The sequence below is a fragment of the Atractosteus spatula genome, chromosome 20 (genome assembly GCF_055471065.1).
Source record: "Atractosteus spatula isolate fAtrSpa1 chromosome 20, fAtrSpa1.hap1, whole genome shotgun sequence".
Lineage (NCBI taxonomy): Eukaryota > Metazoa > Chordata > Actinopteri > Semionotiformes > Lepisosteidae > Atractosteus > Atractosteus spatula.
Genome location: NC_142725.1, coordinates 5,864,068 through 5,878,142, shown reverse-complemented (window position 1 = coordinate 5,878,142; position 14,075 = coordinate 5,864,068). Strand labels below are relative to the sequence as shown.

General features: G+C 43.1%; 1 protein-coding gene across 1 annotated transcript in view; it reads left to right on the top strand.

Annotated features, from left to right (window-relative positions):
- The window catches only part of LOC148817412 (uncharacterized), a 61,715-nt gene that overhangs the window by 40,090 nt on the left and 7,550 nt on the right, over nt 1–14,075 (top strand). The window contains exons 19-26 of the mRNA XM_088938131.1: nt 104–313; nt 3,804–3,961; nt 8,732–8,897; nt 9,329–9,450; nt 10,218–10,359; nt 11,382–11,518; nt 12,860–12,977; nt 13,712–13,782. Of these exons, the coding sequence (XP_088794257.1) occupies nt 104–313; nt 3,804–3,961; nt 8,732–8,897; nt 9,329–9,450; nt 10,218–10,359; nt 11,382–11,518; nt 12,860–12,977; nt 13,712–13,782 (1,124 nt within the window). The remainder of the gene's footprint in view (nt 1–103; nt 314–3,803; nt 3,962–8,731; nt 8,898–9,328; nt 9,451–10,217; nt 10,360–11,381; nt 11,519–12,859; nt 12,978–13,711; nt 13,783–14,075) is intronic.

Below are 14,075 nucleotides of genomic sequence, written 5' to 3'. Positions count from 1 at the left end.
ACATTTTAAGAACTAAAAAAATGGACTAATGGATGCTCTCTTGTCAAACAAGCACTAGCTTCCAGAAGTAGGCCTGATTGCTCTGCCCTGCTGTCGCGAGCAGGTGTGTGCCGAGCTCAAGCAAGCCCAAGCCAGGCTGACCCAGCTGGAACAGAGCAGCGCCGTGCTGGGCGGGGAGCTGGAGCGCGCTCAGCAGAGGGCCAGAGAGCTGGAGCTCGAGATGGCCAGGGGCTGCCAGAGCCGGCAGGCCCAGCACAGCCTGGAGGGGGAGCTGTGCTCGGAGAGAGCTCGGCTTCTCGCCGCCGATAAGAAGGTAAGGAATGGATCACATGGAAGCAGAGGCCAGTCGTGAGCCCGTTCTGGGGGGAAGTATGGTGTTAGTTGGGGTATACGGTTCAATCAGAGCTTTGTGGAGCAGTGACATTAAACACACATATGAATGGGACCACAGAGAGCACGTAGCACTCCCTGGTGCATAGATGAGTTCAGTGTGACCACCATGTGTCTATTATGGCTTGCATTGTCCGGATGGCGCCCGGGATAGGTACCATCTCAGTTGGATGCTGCATCACTGCCATGGATCCAAGAGGGACATCGGGAATATAGCTATCGTTTAGGAGGAATTTACTGGTCTACAGACATCTGCATGGAGTACAAACACACAGAAGACATGATGGATGGAAGGATTAATAACCTCATTATTTCCTTTTTTTAATTATGTAATGTTAGCATGCCCAAAGGGGTTGGGTAGCCAGTTGACTTTGGACCCCTAGAGGTATTTTTCTCCTTACTAAGGAGTTTCTGGTTCCTCTCCTCTGTTGTCTTCTGGTCTTCTGTTCTGTATTGACAAATTGTCAATTGTATTGTCAATTGCATTGTTAAGCGCCTTGGGGCAACCTTGTTGTGAAAGGCGCTATATAAAAATAAATTGAATTGAATTGAAAATACAGCTGCACTGGGGTATTCAGTGTCTGTTGTTTTCCTGGAGAACCTGCTTACAAATGAAATAATAAAAATTCCATTGCAACATGGTGCATATCTTTAACAATACAGTGACATTTTATAAGCATCCTATAAAATTTGCCTAAGGAGAATATTGTCCGAATGCAAACTTGCTTCGTAGTATTTTACTGGGTAATTTGAGAACTGTGCAGACATAGTGCTTTGATGTTGTGTACTTCGGTACATAAGCCAGGAGGTCTGTGTAGTATTTGTTTAATCAGTGGGATTAAAGCATGCAGTGCTACCATGTCAGTTTACTGTGAGATATGGTAAAGAGGCCACACACGAAGCATGCATGCCAAATCCTTTTAATAGGTCTTAATGCTAAACCAATGCAAATTGTGGATTTGGGATTGCAAAAGATCTCTTCCAGCTCTAATAAGGAGCCTAGAAACGCTGCAGCAGTGTCTTTCAGTAGGAGGCCTTGCTTGTGTTTTGGCTTGCCAGCGTGCAGTGCTGAACCAGACACTTCAGCATACATGGGAGACAAAGGTCCATCAGGGCAGCAGACTGCTAAACCACCAGCCTTTTCCACCCACTGGGTAGCAGAGACAACAACTGTAAATTATAAACAGGCTGAAAAATTGAGATGTGTTTTACTAGAACTTAAAAAATAAAGCAAATAGAATGAAGTTGTTGTTTTTATTATATTTTATTTTATTGTTGTTTTTTTTCGTACAAAAATAAACTAAGGAAAAGTGTTTTATGTAGAGAATGGGAATGTTGAGTTCCTGGGCACTTTTATTATAATGCCTTTTTGTTTAACATCGTTGTTTTAAAAATGTTTAATTTTATGTAAAGCTAAACCATGCTATAGTCCCAGTTGTGAGCTGTTTGCATTCATATAGTAGGTGTGATTTATATGTATGCTCTGACATTGTCACAAATGTGTGCTTGATTACTTTGTGCTGCTGGTGAACAAAATGGCTTTTCATGCTCTCTGGCATGACCGAATGGCTCGAATTGCATGGACACATTGAATCAAACACTGAGAGCACGAGGATAGTTTTCTGAGTTTTAGCTACTTCTCTTCATGCAGGCTATATGTCCACATTGCTGTGTTTCTTTGCCCTTAAACTCACTCTTCACTCTGAGATTTGCATAAATGAATGAATGAAAAGCTGCATGTTCATCTATACTGTGGAGGACTTTGTGGACGTGAGAAGAGAAGTCATTCTCTGTTAGTAAGGATACAGGATCACATGGAAAGTTAATTGCATTTTTTGGCCCTCATTGTATAAAATTGTCCCTTAGCTTTTGAAGGGAACTTGCTGATTGTATCATGGGGGCTGATTGTATCATGTACCAGTTAGTGTTCAGAGCTGTGCAAAGCTCAGGAAGGCTTATAGCCACACAGCAGGGTTATTGATTTGCTTCCAGCTTTGCAACTGTAGCTTCAGCGTGTCAAAATAGAATCAACTGTCAAAATATGAAACACGGACATACTGTACAACTTTGCGGATTGGCCATCTTCGCCTTTCAGATGAGCCCTGAACTTAGCAGCTTTCTTGTTAAAGCTGCCACTACATCTTGGGTCTAGAGCTCAAAAGAAACATGTCAGCAATGTCCTCTATGCCAGCAAACGTCATTGTAGCGAACACTCTCACGGATTTTGGAGGACTCGGCTACCAGCTCATAAAATAACCTGAGCGGTGGAGGAGCCCCATCGGAATGATCATCTCCACTCTCTCCCTTACTTCTTTCAATCCCCAGGCAGCTTGAAACACACTGTTTGTCTACCGGTTGTGTGGTGAAGCCCTTGCATTGGCCCAGCACTGAATGTTCATCCTTCTTACCAGCAAGCAAGGCTTGCTTAGTGCGAGTCCACGCTTCTCAAAGGTGACGCTGGCCTTTGCAAACACAAGATTACATTGGTGTCCAGAGGAATCAAATCCGTCAGTTCCTCCCAGACATTTTGGTCATTGCGGTGTCTTGCATGCTAAAAAGTTGTGCGATGTCATTGTCTTTTGTTTCACCGATGGCCAACAACATAAACTCAGCATCTCTCGGATCGTCCAACAATAAATGGAGATCTTTCAATTCCAGGAAGCCCAGTTTAATTCTAGAAAGTTTGCAGATGAGAGGAGAACATTTTTTCTGCATCTCATCCAGTCTTTTCTTGAAAGACATTGGAATATTGGCTTTGCTGCATATCTTGGTCCAGACTTCCTATAAGCCTTTGTGAAAGCAAAGTGCCTCCTGCTCATTGTGGTCGTGTCTTACACGACAGTTTGTTTGACTGGGTTAATGACAGTTGCCCTTGGGAGTGGCCAGCAGGCAGTCCTTGCCAGTTTCAGATCCAGCACCGGGTCTGTTCTTTAATGCCACAATCTGGGCCAGGTGTTGGCCAGGCTCACACCTGCTGAGCTTCAGTGGGCTGCCAGTTGTGAGTTGCAGGGTGATATGGTTGCTGGTATTGTACTTATTCATTCAGTCCCTAGGAGAAACACTTGCAGTCAGCCAGGAAGCTGACCATTAAATAATAAGGACTAAATGTACGGTATATGGAAGACTGACAGGGGGACATTCTGTGTGGAGTTTGCATGCTCTCACCATGTCCAGCAGAGTTTTCTCTGGCCACTCTGGTTTCTCCCCACAGTCCAAAAACATGCTTGCCAGGATACCAGATCCCACCCAGGGTGTAGCCCTCCTTGCAGCCTGTGCCTGCCATGTTAGGCTCTAGCTCACAGTGACACTCTTTAAAACACTTCGGGAAAAAATGATCTCTCTGCCTAGATAAAAAGAGGAAACTCTGAGAGAATAATGTGCACTCTTTCTTGCACTTCTTGCTGAAACGGCAGGTCCTGGAGCTCCAGCAGCAGTTAAAGAGCACCCTGCACCAGCTGCGTCTGGAGGAGACCCGCGCCAGCGAGGCTGACAGGCTGCACAGGGAATCCAAGGACATGGCCCAGACCCTGGGGACCCTGAGGGCCAAACTGCAAGAGGAGCAGCTTCAGAGGTAGTGTCACCCCCCTCCCTCCCCCACCTGCACAAAAAAACACTGTCAATTCATTGGCACAGGCCTGGGAGTGCGGGTCATTGATATTGAGATGGTGAGATAGTGAAGTATTGAAATATTGAGATATGAAGATATTGAGAGTAGTCTTAGGTGCAGCTTCCTGCGTGTAACGCCAGAACCTATTCCAAGGACTAACCGAACATATGAGTAGTGTGCTGGTTATGTACTAAAAGGCCATTCATTCATTTCATCCTTTTTCTAGCAGCTTTATCTAGTTTAGGGTCCAGGCAAGCAACAGGTGCAACCCAGGGTCCATCTCAGGCCAGGCAGACGAACACAAACACAACAACTCACACACTCCCAGCAGGGCCAGTCTTCCCAGAAGCCCATTAACCTACCAGTGCATCTCTGGACTATGGGAAGAAACCGGGGCACGCAGTGCAATCCCACACAAAATTGGAGAGAACATACGAACTCCACACAGACAGGACCCCAGGTCCAGAATTGAACCCAGGGCCCCAGCGCTGTGAGGCAGTAATGCTGACCAGTGCAACACTGTGCAGCTGCTAAAATATTCAGTTGCTGTTTATTTAAATCAGGGCCCGCCCCAGGCACCAGCAAAGCAAACACGTACTTGGGGCAGCATTATGGACATAGTTTTTTTTCTGAGAAAATCCATCAAAACACTAAAAAATACGATACTTGAAGAGGTGTCTGCCATGTTCAGTTCGACAATATTTACGGATACACTCTGAAGAGGTATCTGTGTGGATATTCTCTTTAGAAAGATAATCTTTTAAATATCCCTATGTAAACATCAACTCAGGTAAAATTCAAATTTCTCAGCAAAACCTTTACCCATTGATATTTTCAGGAAATTCAAGTGTTTTGAGTGTGTCAGACCACAACGGGTAAACAGCTAAGTCCCTCATTCAGTTATCACAGAGAATTTCCAATAATGACCAATATCTGCAACTTCCATGAAAATTATAGTCACCCCCGAATTTTCTCTTTCGGGAGAATTCGTTTGTATTCTCCTTGCATCCTCAGCTAAAAATATTTAAAAAATAAAACACAGATTTGTTTAACAATTTGACAAGTAAAGACCAGTTCTCCATCATTAGTAGGGTAGCACTTTTTAGAATATTTTAGGCAGTTTTGAATGAAACTCTAAATATTAAAAAAATATATTGTTCAGTTGAAGGATTTGAAGAAACTATCAAAGCTGCAGTAATAGCGAAGGATTTTGATTCTGAACCAATATTTGCACCTCCAAAACCATTCGTCCTCGAAAGAAGAAAAGACAGTTTTGTTATGAGTCCTCTGATAATCCATTATATTTTGGATGTAGCTATAACAGGTATAACAGGAAGAGAGATTTTAGCAGTTGCATGCTGATACTGCATTGAAGACAGATTCCATCATGTCTTGCATTGAAGAGAGTTTCTATCAGTTGCATGCTGATATGTGCTGATACTTTTGACTTTTTGTGTGATATTGGAAATATTAAAAACAGTTTTCTAAAGAAAACATTGTGAAATATTGCCAGGACCTACATTTAGTGGTCAGTACTGATAACGCTGCTGACATTGATAGAGAAGAAATGTAGGATGATTTGACAGCCTTATCTAATCTAATAAGTCCTAAAACACCTCCTGTAAAAGTGTTAGAATTTATAGCAAGAAATATTTTTTTAACCCAAGCAATGTAATTGGATTACGCATTATGATAACATTACTAGTTTCAGAAGCTTCTAGTGAGCACATTTTCTCAAAAACGAAACTAATGAAAAATTATTTGAGATCTACCATGTCTCAGAATCGTTTCTCAGGACTAGCATGTATATTAATTGAAAGTACCACAGCAAAAAACGAGATGTAATTGAAATATTAAAAGACTACGTAAATATTAAAAGTAGAAAAATTCAGTTAATATGATAACTTTACCTTTTGAGGAATTAGGCACACTGGAAGACACTGACATTTTTCTTTGTTACATTACATGAATAGCTTAACCTGAAATGTTTGTAACTGTGATTTAATTAAATAAATACCCTAGTAAGATATTGTTTTATTTCACTAACTATAAGTTTTCTTCTGTTTCTTTCTGTTTCTGTTTCTTTTCATAAACTTTAAGCAGAAACATTGCAAAGCGTAGGTATGGGTAAAAACCAACAAAAAATTAATCGAGGGGGTCAGGCAAAAATTGTTCTGGGCAGCAGAAAACTAGTCCTGATTTCAAGTACTCCTAAATATTTTATTTACCAAATTTTGCACTGTATTTCCTAGTAATTATTCTGTCATACATACCTCCATTTTTGCGTCATCACATGTAACTGCCACAGCTAAAAATAACAGCTCCTAGTGGGTGAGTCACTGTTAACAAAATCGCAAACTAGAAAACATAATTAGAACTTCCACCCACCTTCTCTTTTAGCAGACAGCAGTGCAGATATACAAATAGATGCTGTGTTGCTGCTCACTTGAGCTGGGGGCAGGGTTTGTATCTCTTTTTAGACATATCTCAAATATTTGTTGTAGATTCTCATGTTCAGGAACTAAAATACTGAATCTATTGTGTTGATAGTGGTGGAACCAGTGGTGGTACCTATATACTGGTAAAACCAGTATACAGTGACCTCCAAATGTACCCCTGGTGAACAGCTAAGATCATATTACAGAAAAAATTACAGGTTAGATCATGTTTCTTGTTAAAGAAATTAGTACAATGTTTAAAAGTAATCATCGTACCGTTGCACACAGCAGTCATGTTTTTCATAAATAATGCAAGTCCAGACAACATGAAGGTTACATTTATTGTAGTTAGTGTGTATGCAGCCCTCCTCTGGCAGGGATTGCACTGGCTAGATGCCTCCTGTAGAATTGCTCTTTCCTTCCCTTAAAGTCCCTTCAGTCTCTTTGGTTTCTATTTGAACACCCATCTTGAATAAGAATTACAAATATTCAGTTTTACTGGACTCTGGAGACTGAGACGGCTACCCAGGAATCTTGTGTGCAGGTAAACATTCCTTTGTCGATTTGGATGTATGCTGTGGATCATTATCATACTGGACTCATTTTTTGCCAAGTTTGGCCTGGCCTGATGTCTTGATTTTCCCTGTCTGAACAAGGGCTCCAAAAACACCACTTTTTCATAACCTGGGGTGAGAAGATACACTTTTGGTCTCTTCTAGGCAACTATACTAGTAGCCTTATTTCTTGACAATAGAAACTACAGCAGAACAATCAAGATGGTAGGTTCAGCTTTTTGTGGATTTTTATAGCCATCCCCCAACTTCAAGGTCTTGAAATGTTGGTATCTTGAATGTTTTGTCTGACCTTAACCATGCTGATATACTCGAAGACTGAATGTTTTCAGTGCATTTTCTCCTTTTTAGGTCTTTGTATAGTTCAGGAGCCTTCTACTACACTTCCACAGTAGAATGTTATTATGATTACAGCACAATGTCATTAGAATTTGCGCATATTATCCAATCCATAACTTATTCTGCTATATGATGATTTGTTTCTTCCCATTTCAATGGTGGCATTGTACAGTATGTGTCAGTCTCAGTATGTTGAGTAGTGAACTGTGTAAACAGTGTTATCTAAAGTTATGGTCCCATTAACTAGCACTTTATTAAAGAAATGGTTCAAACAGTGCTCCTGGGAATGTACCATTATCAGTCCCTCAAGATAGGAAATTCTAGGTACACAGATAAAGAAGCAATTTAAATTCCACAGTGACAAGTGACAAGGCAAAGAAGAGGAATTGGAAGTAGCATAGAAAAAAAGTAATAGAGGATCGTACCTGTAAAGAGATGTTCGAGAAGAATGTTGTACAAAAAGTTATAAACTGAAACAATACAGGGCTGTAACAATACTGAAACAATAAAGGCCAATGAATTCTGAAGCACAGACTTCTTCCCCAGCACTATTCAGACACTTGATGGCTCAGAAAGGGCTAATTACAAATTCTCGCAGCACCTGTCAGGTCTCCTAGTGGGAGAGAGAACAGATGTGAACTGGAAATAGAGCTGTTTAAAAGTAGGTGTGTCCAGACAGATCAAACAGGCGACTAGTTTAGAGCATAAGAAAAACGTAGTTACAAACGAGTGGAGACCATGCGACTTATCTAGTCCACCGGCTTCATCAACATGGCTGGGCAGCTTGTTCCATACTCACAAACCCCTGTGGGCGAAGAAGTGTCTCCCGTTCTCAGTTTTACACACACTTCCACACAGTTTCTGCTTGTGTTCTTTGGTTCACATTTAACTCCAAATTCTGAAGAAGTCCACTGGGATGACATTGAATGTCTGAATACCTGAATAATTTTGAATGAGGATATCGGGGCCCCTCATAGGGCGGTGTGGTGGCTCTGTGGCTTAGGATCTGCGCATGTGGCTGGAAGGTTGCCAGTTCAAATCCCGCAAGGCCCTTAACCTCAGCTGCTCCAGGGGTGTCGTATAAATGGCTGACTCTGCACTCTGAACCCAAGCTTCTTTGTGTGTCTCATGGAGGAAGTTGGGGTATGCAAAAGGCGAAATTCCTAATAGAAGAAATTGTATATGGCCAATAAAGTGATCTTATAGTCTTCTCTTTTAGAGACTGAAAAGGTCTGGTTATTTTTGCCTGTAAGCATAGGCCTTTCCCTTTACCCCTGGATGGTATTTGGTTGTCCTCCTCTGTACTGATTCAGAAGCAGAACTTGTAATTTGGTCATGTGGTGACAATATTTACACACAGTGCGATCGTACTTGTGCCCTCCCAGGAAGCGGCTGGAGCAGAGGGAGGAGGAGCTGCAGCAGCAGGCGCGGTCTCTCCGGGAGAGGGAGGCGTCCCTGACCCGCGCCAACTCCGAGCTGGGGCTGCGGCTTCAGCAGCAGGAGGCCCGGCTGGGCGTCCAGCAGGCAGAGCACAGCGCGGCGGAGGAGGAGGTTAGAGGCGCCGCCGCCGCCGCCCCCTGCCTGTCCCGTCACTGTGGAGATCCAGTGCATGAGGCCAGGTGTCTGAGGAAGAGTGGGTCAGCCTTGAACCGTTGAAATCTAAGAAGAGTTTTAACTGGTGATGCCACAGGTGCTTTTGTCCTGACAGGCTTGCAGAGGCCCGAGGGTGAACTGTGGCATCTCTAACTGCAACAACAGATTTATTTCCAATCTGAATCTCATTTCTCCACGCCATCTGTCAGAAAGGTTAATAAACTGAAGGCAGCACAGTTGGACCAAGCCTGGGCTTCAATCAAGAGTAGCTCCTGCTTTAAAGAGTCGTTTTGTAGCCTCGGCCAGTCTTCTGTTATATATTCACTGTTGCTAAACATATCTGTAGCCCCTGCTTCCAGATTTGGCACTTACTCTGCACTGTTCCCTAGCACCGGCATACCCAGAAGGCCAATCAGAACCTCGCAGAGCAGCTGTTGTCATGCCAACAGGAGTCGGAGAGGCTACAGGAAGAACTTCAGCAGGTCTTGCAGCAGCTGGATTTGCAAGTCAGGTGCGTGGCTCCACTCAGAGTGTCTGGGAGGGCTTCTGTCAGGCAACGAAATGAAATTGTCAGATTAGACAGAGACACATCAAGCAACCACACTTAACACAATCTTAAGGTTCTCCACATGAGAAAAGGCACCCATACGTTTTTCTTAATGCTTTATCCATTTCAGGATAAAGCCAAAACTTTGGTGACCAGAAGTGAGCATCATATTCTAAATGGAGAAAATGTAGAGGTTAATCCCATGCTGAAAAGCTGAAAGACGGATTAAAACACACCTCTGCTTGTACCATTACAGGTTCAATACAGCCTATCCCAGCAAGCAATGGGAGCAAGGCGGGGTGCACCCTGGACGGGACACCCGCCCATCACAAGGCACACACAGACACAAACACAAACACACTCTCACACTGGGGCCGGTTTTCCCGGAAGCCTGTTGACCTATCAACATGTCTTGGTACTGTTGGAGACAAGCCAAAGTACTTTGAGTAAACCCACGTGAACATGTGTAATACATAGGAACAAGTAATAGGTTTATTCCATGCTGAAAAAAAGAAGAAGGAAAACACAACGTTTCGGCCGTGGAGCCTTCTTCAGGTGTGATACATGCCAACTCCACGCACATAGCAAAGGCAAACAAGTCCCAGACTAATTACTTGCATTCAATGTTGCTAACCAAGCTTCTCCAGAGCTTGGAATAAGTGTTTTGTACATCCTTTTGGTCCTCTTTTTTGAGTCCTTTAAATGACCTCCCGTGTACTTGCTCCTTCCAGGAAGTACGATGAGAAGCAGGCGCAGCACAAGGCCAAGCTGCGCAAGGCCAAGCAGGTCTTCGTGAAGGAGACCTCGGAGAGAGACGGCAGGATTCAGCAGCTGGAGAACGACCTGGCTCTGGCCCACAGCCTGGCCGAGAAGGTGGAGTGAATCTGCTGGAAAACGAGCTGCATTTAATGCCTCCTGAAACGTTTTAGTCTGGTAATCAGAGAGACGACTGATTCTAAAACGCTGATCCTAAAGTGGAGCAGCTTTGCCTCCCATGTTCTGAGCGTTAAAGCTATGTGTACGAAGGAAGAAACACCCAAACTTCAGGCATTATGTTTGTTTGTTTTTAATGGTGATTAACTCGTTTCTGTTTTCCCTCTGGAAGCTATGCAGAAATCACCAAAATCTGATCTCAGGTAGGCTTTGAAAAGGATGTTAGACATCCTGAGAGCTATTCCCTCCCTACCCCACTACCTGCATCTCCTAGATTTTTTACTAAAGGGTAAGCGTTGTGGATCTGCAGAGCCCTACCATACTAAAAGAATATTCCTCAGTGTAGTACAGCCTGGTTTTCCCCCTAGTGCTAAGCTTGCTGTAACTGTTAAATATGATGTGATCATAAGGTTTTGAGCTAACTGCTGTTCAGTCTCACCCCAGTTTTTCTGCAGGATCTCAATAAAGCTGGGGTATGAGGATTGTTTTGGACAGGGAAAGTGATATAGCATATCTACATGTCAGAACATCTCTTGCTTTTCAAGCCAACCTTTGCCTGACTCTGAGATTGTTCATTTCCCTGGGCGTGACGTTTTGAATCCCCCTGAACAAGGGAGGGCTTTGTGTTTCACTGTTATAATAGCAATCGCTTACACTTATATAGCACTTTTCTGAACACTGCACGTAAAGCACTGTATAGGTAATGGGGATCCCCTCCACTACCACCAGTGTGCAGCCCCACCTGGATGATGCGATGGCAGCCATAGTGCGCCTGAACGCTCATCACACATCCGCTCTCAGTGGGGAGGAGAGCAGAGTAATGAAGCCAATTCATAGATGGGGATTATTATGAGGCCATGATAAGGGCCAATGGGAAATTTGGCCAGGACACACGGAAACATCCCTATTCTTTTCAAGAAACGCCCAGTATAACAGAAGCTACTGTATATTGCTATACACAGGAGCAAGACTGGATCAAGAAGGTCACTGAGGAGAACGAGAAGCTGCTCCTTGAGAAACGCCATCTGCTGAAGAAGCTGAGCGAGGAGGAGGAGTTCGGCCACATGAACATGCGCACAACCTCCACCATCCAGCACAGGTGCTGATCGCAGCCACAGAAGAGCTCCTTGTTGATCGGAGAGGAGCAGCACTCTCTTCCTCGCTTTAGCAACACTACATGTTTATTTTTTCTCAGAGGAAAGGCAAAACAGATTAAACAAAATCAAAGATTTTCTTTTCACGTTGAGTTTCTCAACGTTGAGTTCACTTTAAGGTGTTATCAGTCTAGAGCACAACAGAAATGCAGTGAAATTATCAGTTGATTTAGCAACTTCAGTCATATGAGCAGAACATTTACTAAACAGATTCATGCCATTAAATCAAAGATCAGTGAGCTCAGGCCTTTCGGTGCTCACCCAGTCATTTAGGTGTAATTGGTGTTCTCAGTCATTGACAAATGTTCTTTTTAATCTTAAGGCAATAATTAATTCAGTGAAGCAATCAAGAGCAAAGTTGGATTAAAAAAAAAACGTACTGTAGCTCTCAAGGACATTTCTCTCATTATAAAGTTCAGGGATTTGTATGTAGATAAAATATGAATGGAAAGACCTGGGTAGATTATTAAACAGATTAATCAGTACTGATGCCAAAGAGGGGTGTGAGAAAACAGATGGCAGGGGATCAGATATATTGTTTTGCAGCTTGAGCTCATAAATAGGCACAGAGGCTGAAACGGCCATCTAATGTTAGTTTGTGTAAGAGCTTATCGGACTCGTAGAACCTCTGATGGATCAAAACAGCTTCGGGTTTGCAGCAGTTGCTTTGAGAAAGCCAGTGACTTCAGAGTCAAAGGAAACCCTAATCTGGGTGCAGCTGTCCTAGGTACAGGATTAACAAGTAGGCTGGAAACAAAGGACCTCTGTCACAGCAATCCGAAGGCTTATTACAGCAGGTAGGAATGCAAGTGGAGTTAGGCAGGCTGCTAAATTCCATGTCATGCTGATGTGCAAAGATAGTCACGTATTCATCGTCATACCAGAACTCCAACAAGAACCATATTAATAAAGACCAGCCAGGAGGAGGCAGAGCACTCTTATCAATCTGCCTCATCGGGCAGATTGGATTGTATTTCTGTGTCTGATATAGACATTTCCCAAATAAGTCAAAGGTGTTTTAAAGAGAACTACATCCCCGGACGGGACACCTGTCCATCACAGGACAGACACAAACTGCCCTCACTCACACCAGGGCCAGTTTTCCCAGAAGCCAATTTACCTTCCATGTCTTTGAACTGTGGGAGCACACCAGAGCACCTGGAGGAAACCCTTACAAACCTGGGGAGAACATACAGACTCCACACAGACAGCATCCCTGGTCTGGAACACATTCATGCAGTGAAGCAGCCGGTGTTGACGGGATATCTTCCTTTATTTTCTGGCAGAGTCAACTTTCTTGAAGGGGAGAACAGGCAGCTGCAGGACAGAACCTTACAGCTTTCCACCCAGGTTGGAACACTCGAGCGAGCCTTGAGGAATGTGCAGTCTGTCTGCAGCATGGAGGTAAGTGGTGTGATTATCTTATTCTGTTGCAATCACCCACTCAGCAGTAAGGGCTCTCAGAACTAGGGCTGAGCCTTATAGTGGAGACGTAATTCATTCAAGAAATCACCCAACATGAGCCAGGATTCTGCAAGTGTTGTTGCAGCTGCATGGGAGTGAGTCAACTAGCTTGCGAAGTGACAGACATTCTGTGAAGCACCAGGTGCCTGTAAGCACACCAGTGGAACTGCAGTGCTTTCTCAGCCTTCTGCTTGATTTGAAATCTGTTGATGACAGTGTGAAATATTCCAGATGGCTCAGTAATGCATGTTTCAGAAGAATTGTGCATGGACTTTGATCTTTTATTGCCTTATTGTTTCCTCATTCAAAGGCAAGACAAATGCCTTGGGAATTTAGACTAGGAGATGAAATTAAAAATCATCTTATTTATGTAGGGTAGATCTAGCATTAAGACATATATTTTTATATCTTAATCTATGTATTTGGGATTAACTGAATGCCAAGAAAGTTCCCATTACAAATAATGATCTCCCAGTAGATGGTTTAGTAGTTCCCAAAAACAGTCTGCCGTCTGTATCCTTTAACAATTTAATTTTACACTGGAGACGGTTAAGATGGGGCAGGAGACTTGTAAATGGCTGAGAGACAAGTCCCCCAGACAGAAGCTGTTGCCAATCCTACTATAAACTGTTAATTTTCCTAATAAATTGTAATTATTTTTTATGCTTCATTAGGAGCTCAAGAAAATGTTTCCAGCTGAAAGTCTTCTCCTTAATGGCAGTGTTCTGCAGCCCACAAACCCAAGGTAAACTGCTTCTTTTGTTTTTCTGTGAGATAATCAAATGATCAAGTTCAGTGCCCAACCTCCCCTCTTGCTACTTTTCCTGATACTTTTGCAATGGAACTTTAGTATTCTCATTACTTCATAGTTAATATTTCCTGATTAATACATTCTTGTTACCCCAAAGATAATTTGGTGACGTGGGAGCTTATCCATGGAATCAGTTTGGTGTGTAGGTGATTAGTCATTCTGAGAAGACACTCTATATAGCCTTGTTTAATAAATGCAGAGAGAAATTTGATGTGATAAATGAAGCT